Below are 13,302 nucleotides of genomic sequence, written 5' to 3'. Positions count from 1 at the left end.
AAAGTTTTATTAAAGAAATAAGTAATACAGTACACTAACCGCAAGGATATAAATGTAACAGGTTAGCAATGATAGTATACACATATACACAGAAATAGGGTAATAGGAATCAACCAAGGTCTATCGCAGTCTAGGGGTAAAATGATCAGTCTTAAGGTGAAGCAGAGTTCAGTTCAGTCTAGTACAGTTCGAAGTAATCGCTGTTGTTGTACCATTGGAGAGAGAGAGTGAGAGATGCAGTTGGTTTCAAAAACCTTTTGATGCCTTCTGATCCAGCTGTGGTCACCGACTGTGACCCCTCCGTTCCGGATGCGATCGTTTTTCCGTGGTGAACCCGGCACCCAGGCAAGGGCGGATACATACCAGGTTCCCACTGATCGTACCTTTACACCCTGTGAGCCTCCGACCGATTCCTGCGAACCGGTCCTCCAAACTCCCACCAACTTGTGGGGTACACTGCTGTTTCCAGGGTCTTGTGGCATGTGTGTTTCGTGCCTTAGCAAACCGGCTATTTTTATCCCCTTGATGGGGTATCACCTGTCCATCAAACTTCAAACAGTTCAGGTTCAAAGCAAACGGTCTGTGGCAGACGCCAACATCTGATTTGTGTCTCTTTCTTGTTAATCTCTCTCTTCTCTCTTATTAGCATTTTGAATGTTTCTCCATTTTCTTTCATTATCTCTCATTAGCATCATCCGTTCTGCAGCTCTGCTTGGCTTCACACATGACATTTGGAATTGCCAAGTAAGAGTCCAGACTTTATCCCAATTGTGGCATGTCCTGAAGAGGGCTGTTCATGCAAGATATCCCAGAAATATTGATGAACTGAACCAGTTTTGTATGGCGGAATGGTCTAAAATTCCTCCTCACCATTGTGCAAGTCTGATCAGCAGCTACAGGAAACGTTTGGTGGAGATTATTGCTGCTGAAGGAGGTTCTACCAGTTATTAAATACAAGAGTTCATATACGTTGTCCAGCCTGGACTGTGAATGATTAGACAATGTGTTCAATAAAGACATGAAAAGTACAATTATTTATTTAGGCAGATTGTGTTTGTTTATTATTGTGACTTAGATGAAGATCAGACCACATTTTATGAGTGATTAATGCAGAGCACCGGGTATCGCAAGGGTTCACATTTTTTTTCTTGCAACTACACCTTCAATTGAATATCCTTGGGCTGCACTTTGCCAGTGAGTGAACCAGCCAGCACCTGACCACGTTGTCTCTGGTCTTCTAGGACTGAAGTGCTTCAAAATTAAAAACTTGTCATTTGTTCAAAGTTTAAAAATGTGTCCTCTCCAAATGCTTCTGCTAATGCTTTTTCTTTTTAAATTTAGTGCTATATACACTGGGGATCAGAATGCCTTGGCTTGTTTCTTACAACCACTTCTGGATACCTTAACAAAGTTGAATGCTCATGCTTACCTACCTATACTGAAAGCAGACAAGAGCTTGCAACTGTTGCTGAAATTGTTGAAGATGTCCGTACCAAAGCACAATACAACAACGTCAGAAGGTTAGTTACCCCTTAAAATATAGAATTTGAGATGCAGATTTGAGATGGTTTGTAGATTCTCCCTCTCTTCTGTCTCTCTCCACCCGCCCCCCCCATCTCTCCCTCTCTTCTGTTTGTCTCTCCCTCTTTTTGGTGTCTCCCTCCTGTCTCTCTGTCCCCCCCTGTCCCCACCTCTGTCTGTCGTCCCCCTATCTGCCCCCCTCTTCCCCCCACCCGTCTGTCCCCCGCTCCTCTGTCTGGTCCCCCTCTTCTGTCTTCTCCCCCCCCCCCCCCCACTTTCTGTCTTCCCCCACCCAACACTCTCTTCAGAACTGTTGTGTAGGAGGAGTGATACTGGAGGCAAGCTGGGAATGAACATTTGACCTATCTGTCATGGTTTCACATAAAGCGTAAAGAATTTACTGAGTTCATTGGGGATGACAAAGCACTAACAGTACCACAAGCAGCCTGCACTGACTGTTCCCCGAGCTCGCAGTTTTGTTCCCAAGAAGCTTCCTGTAAATTTGACCTGCAACAGAGACCTGAAACTATCTGGGATGCTCAAAGTGCGGTATGGTGGATAAATCCCTCGGGCCTGACTGAGTGCACTCTCGGACTTTTTGGGAGGCTAGAGACGAGTTTGTGGGGATATTTCCTTCGTCGTTAGTCACTGGTGAAATTCCTAAAGATGGGGAGGTGGAGAACATTATTCTATTGTTTAAAGTGAGTAGCAAGGACAAACCAGGGAACAGCAGGCTGGACAATCTGACATCATTACTTCCGGCTTGGTTGGCTGCTCTGATATTAATGATGGAAATCAGCAAATATTCTTGTTTTAGCCTGTTATGGCCGAGAGCCACAACTGCATCTCAGGTGTGTACAGTCAGTAATGATGTTTTAATAAGATTAGACAATCTATCACTGCTCAAAACTGATGGAACTAGATCAGACAGTGGCCAGCGGACTGTTCATTTAAGCTGCCAGCAGAAGCGGGGTCACCACACTGGACTAATTGTGTGTTTAAAAAAAAAATACATGGTTTTTGACTCCCAATACCAACTATCTTGATGGCAAACGTACTGTCTCTGGTAAATAAGACTGACTATCTCAGAGGTAGAGTGGTGATTCTTGGTTAACCCTTGTGTGCCGGACCAAACAATTTGAATAGTTCACTATACACTGCCAAGATAGGTCTGTCGAATCTCTCAAAAGCAGAGGTGGAGGTGTGTGCTTCATGATCAATTCCTCATGGTGCACTAACGTTGCTGTGCTTTTCCAATCCAGTGCCCTGAATATGGAATATTTCACGATCAAGTGTCGTCTATTTTCCCTGCCTCAGATCTCAGCGATTATTTTCGTAGCGACATACATTTCACCTCAGAACAGATTCTGGACAAACTGAGCGATGTAATCAACAGGCACGAAACTGCACATTCTGATGCCTTCTCCATCATTTTGGGGAATTTTAACCAGGCCAGTTTGAAAAAGTCATTAAATATTTATAAATTACTTGTAGTATCAGAGGAAACAACACACTAGACCACTGCTACACCACCATCAAGAGAGCCTACTGTGCTATTCCATGCCCTCACTTCGAGAAGTCTGATCACCTGGCTGTACTTCTACTCCCTGAGTATAGACAGAGACTGAAGGCTGCAGCACCAATAGTGAGGACCAAGAAGGTATGGACAAAGGAAGCACAGGAGCGCTTACCGGACTGCTTTGAATCAGCGGTCAGGACTGTACTTAGAGATTCATCTTCGAGTCTGGATGAGTATGCTACAGTTATTACTGACTTCATTAAAACCTGTGGGGTTGAGTGTGTGCTTACAAATTCTTACTGTACATTCCCAAACTATGAATGAGCCAAGAGATTCGAAGTTTCTTGAGGGCTAGATCTGTGGCATTTAAGTCTGGCGACCCCGGTCTGTGCAAGAAAACCATGTATGACTTGCGGAGGGCTATTTCAGGAGTTAAGAAACAATTCCGAGAGAGGTTAGAGGCGATGTTGGAGGGTTTGCACGCCATTACATCCTACAAAGAAAACCCCACATCATGAATGGAAGTGATGCTTCGCTTCCAGATGAGCTCAACGCCTTCTATGCCCACTTTGCAAGGGAGAATAAAAATACAGTTATGAGGATCTCTGAAGCGTCCAGTGACCCTGTGAACTCTGTCTCGAAGGCCAACGCCAGGCTGTCTTTCAGGAGGGTGGCTCCTTGCAAGGTGGCAGGCTCTGATGGAAAACTTCTGCCAGCCAACTGGCAGGGGTGTTCAAAAATATTTTCAATCTCTCACTGGTTCAGTTGGAAGTTCCCACCTGCTTCAAAAGGGCAACAATTATACCAGTGTGAGCTGCTTTAATGGCTATCGTCCAGTAGATTAGATTAGATTAAATTATGAGGACATGCAGTCCTCTTTTATTGTCATTTAGTAATGCATGCATTAAGAAATGATACAATGTTTCTCCAGAATGATATCATAGAAACACATGACAAACCGACTGAAAAACTGACAAAAAACACATAGTTATAACATATAGTTACAACAGTGCAAAGCAATACCGTAATTAGATAAAGAACAGACCATGGGCACTGTAAAAAGTCTCAAAGTCTCTTGAAAGTCCCATCATCTCATGCAGATGGTGAACCTCCAGTGCCTCAAACTTGCCGATGCAGCATCCTGGAAGCATCCGACCACAGTCCGACTCCGAGTCTGTCCGAAAACTCCGAGCCTCCGACCAGCTCTCCGACACCGAGCACCATCTCTGCTGAGCGCTTCGACCCCAGCCCCGGCAACAGGCAATAGGCAAAGCCGAGGATTTGGGGCCTTCCCCTCTGGAGATTCTCGATCGCACAGTAGCAGCGGCAGCGAAGTGGGCATTTCAGAAGTTTCTCCAGGTGTTCCTCCATGCTTCTCACAGCTGTCTCCATCAAATCAGGATTGTGCACGGCCCCTAGTTAATACATACGATATCATTCGGAACGGCCGCGCAGGCTGCATCGCGCCACCATCTTCTCTCCCTCCTGAAGACTCCGGTGATGAAATGCTTTGAGAGGTTGTTCATAGCTAGAATCAACTTCTGTCTCAGTAAGGACCTGGACCCTCTGCAATTCACCTATCGCCACAACAGGTCTATGGCAAACTTGATTTCAGTGGCTCTCCATGAAGCCTTGAATCACCTGGGCAATACAAATACCACTGTCAGGTTGCTGTTTATTGACTGTAGCTCATCGTTCTTATAGATCTGATTGAAAAGCTACAGAAGCTAAGAGTCTGTACCTATCTCTGCAACTGTTCTTAACTGGAAGACCTCAATCTGTGTAGATTGGTGCTAATATCTCCACCTCACTGACAATCAACATTGGCTCACCACAAGATGTATACTTAGCCCACTGCTCTACTGTCTCTACACCCATGACCTTGTGGCTAGGTGGAGCTCAAATGCCATCTGTAAATTTGCTGATGATACGATCATTGTTGGGAGAATCTCAGATGGTGATGAGATGGTGTACAGGAGCAATATATACCTGCTAGTTGAGTCATGTCACAGCAATATCCTTACACTCAATAAGACCAAAGAATGAGGGAACACAAACCAGTCCTTGTAGAGGGATCAGAAGTGGAGAGAGAGCAATTTCAAGTTCCTTGGTGAGAACCTAACTTGGTTGCAACATATTGTGGCCCTCTGAGCGTGGGCAGAATTCCTAGTGGGCGACGCTACTTATTGTTCTTGTTTTAAAATGCTTCTGTTGGATTGTGGTCTATACAGCATGTGTGCTTGTGGGTCACTCTGACTGTAACTGGGGTGTGTAATAATCACCTCCCCCATCTGTATGTGACTGAGTGGATTCTCTCCCTGGGTCCTAGTTTTTGTGCATGTTGCAATAAAGCCAGCAGTTGATCTGAAAAAGCTTCTCTCATCTGTCATCATGGACCAAATGCTCGCCACTTTGGTATCAGGAGTGGGATTAGAAATTGACGGCGAGATTGAAGAGCTACGGCACCGGGTGGAGCACCTACCATGGGGAATAAGTTGAGGGACCAGGCAGTATGCCTCCCCCGCAACCCTGGGCTGGGCTTTCGAAGATGGGATGCCGACCCAGAGGGAGGACTTGGGAACCGAGCATCATACCTTCCTAGGGAACCCTGACGGGGCAAACGTCCCCAATCCGGGGGTCATGGCAACACGCATCACCCGCCTCCCTCGCGGCCCTCATCAGGGAATCCAAGACACTGCAGCCATGGGAGGATGGACAACATGACAGGCACCACTGATGCCACTGGAGCAAGAGTAAGACCAACGGGCCTCAGCAATTCACACCACAAGGTCCACCCTAAAGCTCCCCAGGTACAATGGCACCAACTGCCTGGAGTCTTACCAGGCGTAAGTCAAGCGTGCTGCATAGAACTACGTGTTGAGCCCCAAAGAGATGGTGGTGTGCCTTGCCCTGACACTGGAGGGGGATGCCCTGTGGGCCCACCTGAACCTAAACTACAGGGCCCTCGTGGTGGTGCAGAAGCGGAGTTTTGAGCAGAGGTCCATGGTGGAAACATGAGGGAAGATTTGGGCAGCAGGTGGCGCCGTGTGGTTCACAGCTGATCTTCACCACCCAGTACCCTCCCATGGCCCAGCATGAGCTTGCCCTCCACGCCTTTGTAAAGGCACCGATCCCAGAGCGCCTTTGGGAGTATGTTCGCCTGACTTCACCATCATTGCAGGCCGAGGCCCTGGTAGGGGCAGAGAGGGCAGAAGCAGTTTTAACCCCTAAGGTGTTCCAACATCGCCAAGCACGTCACAAGTTTGGGCTTGTGTCACTGAGGCGAGGAGGAAACTGATGATGTGGAACCCGTGAGACAGGTACGACCAGCACTGCACCGGCCCTGAACCGTGCCACAGAGCAATCTCTGCTACCACTGTGGGAAGGCAAGCTATGTGGCCTCGAACCACCCCGCACCAGCACTGCGTCACAGGCCAGCGCAGCCATCGGGAAATGCTTAGCGGGCAGCACTGCCTGAGACCTGCAGCGGAATCCCTCCGAGTGGACTGTTTGGGTGAAGGGCAAGGCTTGTATGTGGACTGCGCGGTGAGGGCATCAGGTGCTGTGTTGGTAGACACAGGGTCAACCATCACCATCATCTGTCCGACTGTCCTCCCCAACATGGGTGACAGCGTCAGTGGTCAACTGGCTACAGTCACCAGTGACTGTGCGGTTATGAGAGGGAAGTGGGACCTCAAGTGTCAGCCGGCGGCAAGGTAGACTCCCCAACGTTGACCAGCAGATGAGCAATTTTGTGTTTGACTCAGGTGAGGGGATGGGTGAGGGTGGTGCGGCAACCGGAATGGACAGAGGTCTCCGCCCTGGTTCCAGAGACCAAAGCTCTATAGTCTTTGTGGGGCACGTTGGAGATGCGGGACAGGTTGGGAGTTTTCTGATGTTCTGATGGCGTCAAACATCTTCCTGCAGCTGGTCATCCCTTGGGGCGGGGGGAGGCTCTGCACCATGGTGCTGTGGTCAGTGCGTGGGCTGGTGGGGGCTGCCATTTCTAGGTTGTAAAGACATTGGACAAACTGCATGAATGCTTCTGTTGGCCTGGGTGCAGTCAGGATGTGAAGCTGTTTGCATACTTCTGTGACGCTTGCATGTCCCAGTAGGGGCTGGGCCACCAGTCTAGAGCCCCAGTGTGGGTCTTGTTCCCCACCCGAAAGGGACCCTAAGTTTGGAAGCTGTTAGAAGGGGTTGGGAGAGGTGCTCGACGGCGTCTCCGATGTGGTATACCGTATTTGGTTGCCTGAGCGGCAGAAGGCAGTTGTGCTGCACCAGGACCGACTGGCACCGTGTCAGCCTTGGCCACCAGCGACCCAGCGAGGCTGAAGGAAGAAAGTGACACTCTGGGTGCCCTGCATCTTGCCTCACCAAACAGTGCTTCCTATTGGGGGAGGGGGCTACAGACACCGCACAGCGCCCAGGCAGTGTCGGCCAGCACCAGGAATTTTGAACTTTGCTGTGGACTCTGTGATTGCCAGGTGGGGGCAGTGTGGGACTCCAGAGGGCAGAGGTGGGGCAGTCAGCAGCCTGGCCCAGTATTCCTGGTGACCAGCACTATTTATTGTTCTTGTTTTAAAATGCTTTTCTAGGGTTATGATGGGAAGTTCAAGTTAATCTACTGTTACATTTTAGCTTGGCTCATAAAGTTATTCGCCTGTGTGTTTGTGGGTCACCCTGACTGTAACCGGGGTGTGTAATAATCACCTCCCCTGTCTGCAAGTGACTGACTGGGTCATAGTGCCTGGCTTGTTGCAATGAAATTCGCAGTTGAGCTAAACAAGCTTCTCTCATCTCTCATCATGGACTGAATGCTGGATACAATATTGATGCAGCTATAAAGAAGGCAAGACGGTGGCTATATTTCATTGAGAGTTTGAGGAGATTTGATTTGTCACCTAAAACATTTGAAAACTTATACAGCTGTACTGTGGAGAACATTCTGACAGGCTGCATCACTGTTTGGTATTGGGGGGGGGAGGTGGTAGCTTCTGCACAGGACTGAAGTAAGCTGCAGAAAATTGTAAAATTAGTCAGCTCCATCATGGGTAATAGCCTCCGTAGTATCCAGGACATCTTCAAGGAGCAGTGCCTCAGGAAGGCAGCATTAGGGACCCTCAAAACCCAGGACATGTCCTCTTTTCATTGTTACCATCAGGAAAGAGGCACACATCTGATTCCTAAATGGACATTAAGCACATGAACACTACGACACTACTTTAAAAAAATATTTCTGATTTTTTCAGTACTCATTTTAACCTATTTAATATACATAATTACATTTCATTTTTAAATCTTTTTGTTAATTATTATTGAAAATCAATAAAAAAATACATTAAAGTAATCAAATCAACATATCAATATAACCATATAACAATTACAGCACGGAAACAGGCTATCTCGGCCCTTCTAGTCCATGCCGAACTCTTACTCTCACCTAGTCCCACCGACCTGCACTCAGCCCATAACCCTCCATTCCTTTCCTGTCCATTTATCTATCCAATTTAACTTTAAACGACAACATCGAACCTGCCTCAACCACTTCTGCTGGAAGCTCGTTCCACACAGCTACCACTCTCTGAGTAAAGAAGTTCCCCCTCATGTTACCCCTAAACTTTTGCCCTTTAACTCTCAACTCATGTCCTCTTGTTCGAATCTCCCCCTCTCTCAATGGAAGAAGCCTATCCACGTCAACTCTATCTCCCTCATAATTTTAAATACCTGTATCAAGTCCCCCCTCAACCTTCTACGCTCCAAAGAATAAAGACCTAACTTGTTCAACCTTTCTCTGTAACTTAGGAGATGAAACCCAGGCAACATTTTAGTAAATCTTCTCTGTGCGCTCTCAATTTTATTGACATCTTTCCTATAATTTGGTGACCAGAACTGTACACAATACTCCAAATTTGGCCACACCAATGCCTTATACAATTTCAACATTACATCCCAACTCCCATACTCAATGCTCTGATTAATAAAGTCCTGCATACCAAAAGCTTTCTTCACCACCCTATCCACATGAGATTCCACCTTCAGGGAACTATGCACCATTATTCCTAGATCCCTCTGTTCTACAGCATTCTTCAATGCCCTATCATTTACCATGTATGTCCGACTTTGATTAGTCCTACCAAAATGTAGCACCTTACATTTTTCAGCATTAAACTCCATCTGCCCACTCTTCAAACTGGCCTAAATCTCTCTGCAAGCGTTGAAAACCTACTTCATTATCCACAACGCCACCTATCTTAGTATCATCGGTTTACTTACTAATCCAATTTACCACCCCATCATCCAGATCATTAATATATATGACAAACAACATTGGACCCAGTACAGATCCCTGAGGCACACCGCTACACACCGTCCTCTAATCTGACACACAGTTATCCACCACTACTCTCTGGCGTCTCCCATCCAGCCACTGCTGAATCCATTTTACTACTTCTATATTAATGCCTAATGATTGAACCTTTCTAACTAACCTTGCATGTGGAATCTTGTCAAAGGCCTTACTGAAGTCCATATAGACAACATCCACCACTTTAACTTCGTCAACTTCTCTAGTAACCTCATCAAAAAATTCAATAGGATTTGTCAAACATGACCTTCCACGCACAGCTCTGTGTTGACTGTTCCTAATCAGACCCTGTCTATCCAGATAATTATATATCCCATCTCTAAGAATACTTTCCATCAATTTACCCACCACTGATGTCAAACTCACAGACTGATAATTGCAAGGTTTACTCTTAGAACCCTTTTTAAATAATGGAACCACATGAGCAGTACGCCAATCCTCCGGCACCATCCCCGTTTCTAATGACGCTTGAAATATTTCTGTCAGAGCCCCTGCTATTTCCACACTAACTTCCCTCAAGGTCCTAGGGAATATCTTGTCCGGAACCAGAGACTTATCCACTTTTATATTCCTTAAAAGTGCCAGTACTTCCTCTTCTTTAATTATCATACTTTCCATAACTACCCTTCTTGTTTCCTTTACCTTACACAATTCAATGTCCTTCTCCTTAGTGAATACCGAAGAAAAGAAATTGTTCAAAATCTCTCCCATCTCTTTTGGCTCCGCACATAGCCATCCACTCTGATTCTCTAAGGGACCAATTTTATCCTTCACTATCCTTTTGCTAGTAATATAACTGTAGAAACCCTTTGGATTTATTTTCACCTTACTTGCCAAAGCAGCCTCGTACCTTCTTTTAGCTTTTCTAATTTCTTTCTTAAGATTCTTTTTATATTCTTTATATTCCTTGAGCACCTCATTAACTCCAAGCTGCCTATTTTTATTGTAGATCCCTCTCTTTTTCCGAACCAAGTTTCCAATATCCCTTGAAAACCATGGCTCTCTCAAACTCTTAACCTTTCCTTTCAACCTAACAGGAACATAAAGATCCTGTACCCTCAAAATTTCACCTTTAAATGACCTCTATTTTCCTATTCCATCCTTCCCATAAAACAAATTGTCCCAATCCACTCCTTCTAAATCCTTCCTCAAAGTCAGCCTTTCTCCAATCAAAAATCTCAACCCTGGGTCAAGTCCTATCCTTCTCCATAATTACACTGAAACTGATGGTATTGTGATCACTGGACCCGAAGTGCTCCCCAACACATACCTCCGTCACCTGCCCTGTCTCATTCCCTAACAGTAGATCCAACACTACCCCTTCTCTAGTTGGTACCTCTATGTATTGCTCGAATAAACTATCTTGCACACATTTGGCAAACTCCAAACCATCCAGCCCTTTTACAGAATGGGCTTCCCAGTCTATTTGTGGAAAATTAAAATCTCCCACAATCACAACCTTGTGCTTACTACAAATATCTGCTATCTCCTTACAAATTTGCTCCTCCAATTCTTGCTCCCCATTAGATGATCTATAATACACCCCTATAACCGTCACTACATCTTTCCCATTCCTCAATTCCACAATTCCACCTAAATAGCCTCACTAGACGAGTCATAGAAACATAGAAACTTGGAAAAAGGTGCAGGAGTAGGCCATTCGGCCCTTCGAACCTGCGCCGCCATTTATTATGATCATGGCTGATCATCCAACTCAGAACACCGCCCCAGCCTTCCCTCCATACCCCCTGACCCCCGTAGCCACAAGGGCCATATCTAACTCCCTCTTAAATATAGCCAATGAACTGGCCTCAACTGTTTCCTGTGGCAGAGAATTCCACAGATTCACCACTCTCTGTGTGAAGAAGTTTTTCCTAATCTCGGTCCTAAAAGGCTTCCCCTTCTGCCAGAGCACCGCTGTTATGTTTTCTCTGACAAGCAATGCAACACCTCCCCGTCTTGCCCTTCCTATTCTATCACACCTGAAGCAACGAAATCCTGGAATAGTTAGTTGCGAGTCACACCCCTCTGCAACCATGTTTCACTAATATGTACAATAAGAGTTAAACTGATTAACCAAGCTAAACAGTATACCAATAATAATAAGAAAAAACAAAATGTTGAAACTATTTTATTTGGAAAAAAGGAAGAAGGAAAAAAGAACCCCTACTAACTAAACCAAAAAAGAACCCTACTAACCAAAAAAAACGAGAAAAAAAAAACCCATTGGCAGAACAACCCCGGATCTAGATGCCATACAAACTTCCATAAAAGAAAAACATCAATCCGCCGACCAAGTCCAATTACACAAGAATCAGAAGGGGACCATCTTTATTAACTCAAATCAAATGATAGTAGCAGGCAAAAGAACCCCACCTTTTCTCAATGTCAAATCGAGGATCAAAAGTTCGACTTCTAATTTTCTCCAAACTAAGACATAACATCACCTGAGAGAACCATTGTATCAAAGTGGGAGCAGAGGCATCTTTCCATTTCAATAAAATAGCCCTTCTGGCCAATAATGTGACAAATCAATTACATGTTGGTCTGATATAGAAATACCGTGAATATTTTGAGGAATTATACTGAACAAAGCTGTCAATTTATTAGGTTGTAAATTAATTTTTAAAGCTTTAGAAATTATAGAGAAAATAGATTTACAAAACTGTTTCAATACAGAACACAATCAAAACATATGTGTCAATGTAACCGTCTCAGTTTTAGATCTATCACACTGACTATCAACATTAGGAAATATTTTAGACAGTCTCTCCTTTGTCAAATAGTAACGATGTATAATTTTAAATTGAATTAGCGAGTGACTGGCACAAATCGAAGAAGAGTTAACCAACTTCAAAATTTGCAACCAATCCTCTGTTATCAAGGTCATGTTAAGGTCTCTTTCCCAATCTTGCTTAATCTTAAGTAAAGGATAATTATACTGTTGTAATAGTAAATTATAAATTTTCCCAATAAAACCTTTCACTAAAGGCTTCATTTTTAAAATAATGTCTAACAGGTCAGAATCTTGTATATGTGGAAAATTACTTAAGTATTCTTGTAAGAAATGTCTGACCTGAAGATATTGCAAGAAATGTGAATACAGGAGAGAATATTTAGTTACTAATTTCTCAAAAGACATCAATCGACCTTCTTGGAACAGATTCATGAAGGAATAAATTCCTTTATTCCTCCAAAGAGAAAAAGTCAGATTACTGTGAGGGTTTAAATAAATAGTTTCGATAAATTAAACTAAGAAGGTTAAATTTTTAACATAATTACCATAATTATACGTAATTACCATAATTCATTTAAAAAATATTTATCATGTATTACATTCTACTACTGCCGCAAGTTAACAAAATTCCTGACGTATGGCAGTGTTATTAAACCTCATTGTGATCCTGATTCGTTGGTGAGAAGTTGTTAGAAGGGATTCTGAGGGACAGCATCTACTAGCATTTGGATGGACAGATTCTGAATAGGAGGAGTTTGCATGCCTTTGTGTGTGGAATGTCATGCTTGATGAAGCTTTTAGTGTTCTGAAGAGGTAATCATAATGGTAGATGAGGGTAGGGTCGTGGATGTTGACTATTTGGAATATAGCAAGGCCTTCAACAAGGTAGAATGGTCAGATCCCATGAATGACAGGAGTAAAGATAGGACCGATTAGAGATAAAGGTGGGAAGATGTGCCTGGAGGCTGTGGAAGTGAGTGAGGTCCTCAATGAATACTTCTCTTCGGTATTCACCAATGAGAGGGAAGTTGATGACAGTGAGGACAATATGAGTGAGGTTGATGTTCTGGAGCATGTTGATATTAAGGGAGAGGAGGTATTGGAGTTGTTAAAATACATTGGGACGGATAAGTCCCTGGGGCCTGATGGAATATACCC

At 44.5% G+C, this 13,302-nt stretch overlaps 1 protein-coding gene across 2 annotated transcripts in view; it reads left to right on the top strand.

Moving 5' to 3' along the window:
• The window catches only part of LOC140201612 (probable methyltransferase TARBP1), a 398,438-nt gene that overhangs the window by 80,950 nt on the left and 304,186 nt on the right, over nucleotides 1-13,302 (top strand). For both annotated transcript variants that reach the window (XM_072265981.1, XM_072265979.1), the window contains one exon: nucleotides 1,342-1,520. In XM_072265981.1, the coding sequence (XP_072122082.1) occupies nucleotides 1,342-1,520 (179 nt within the window). The remainder of the gene's footprint in view (nucleotides 1-1,341; nucleotides 1,521-13,302) is intronic.

This window comes from Mobula birostris, chromosome 8 (assembly GCF_030028105.1).
Source record: "Mobula birostris isolate sMobBir1 chromosome 8, sMobBir1.hap1, whole genome shotgun sequence".
In the NCBI taxonomy this organism is placed as follows: Eukaryota; Metazoa; Chordata; class Chondrichthyes; order Myliobatiformes; family Myliobatidae; genus Mobula; species Mobula birostris.
This window is presented reverse-complemented; position numbering and strand designations above follow the sequence as displayed.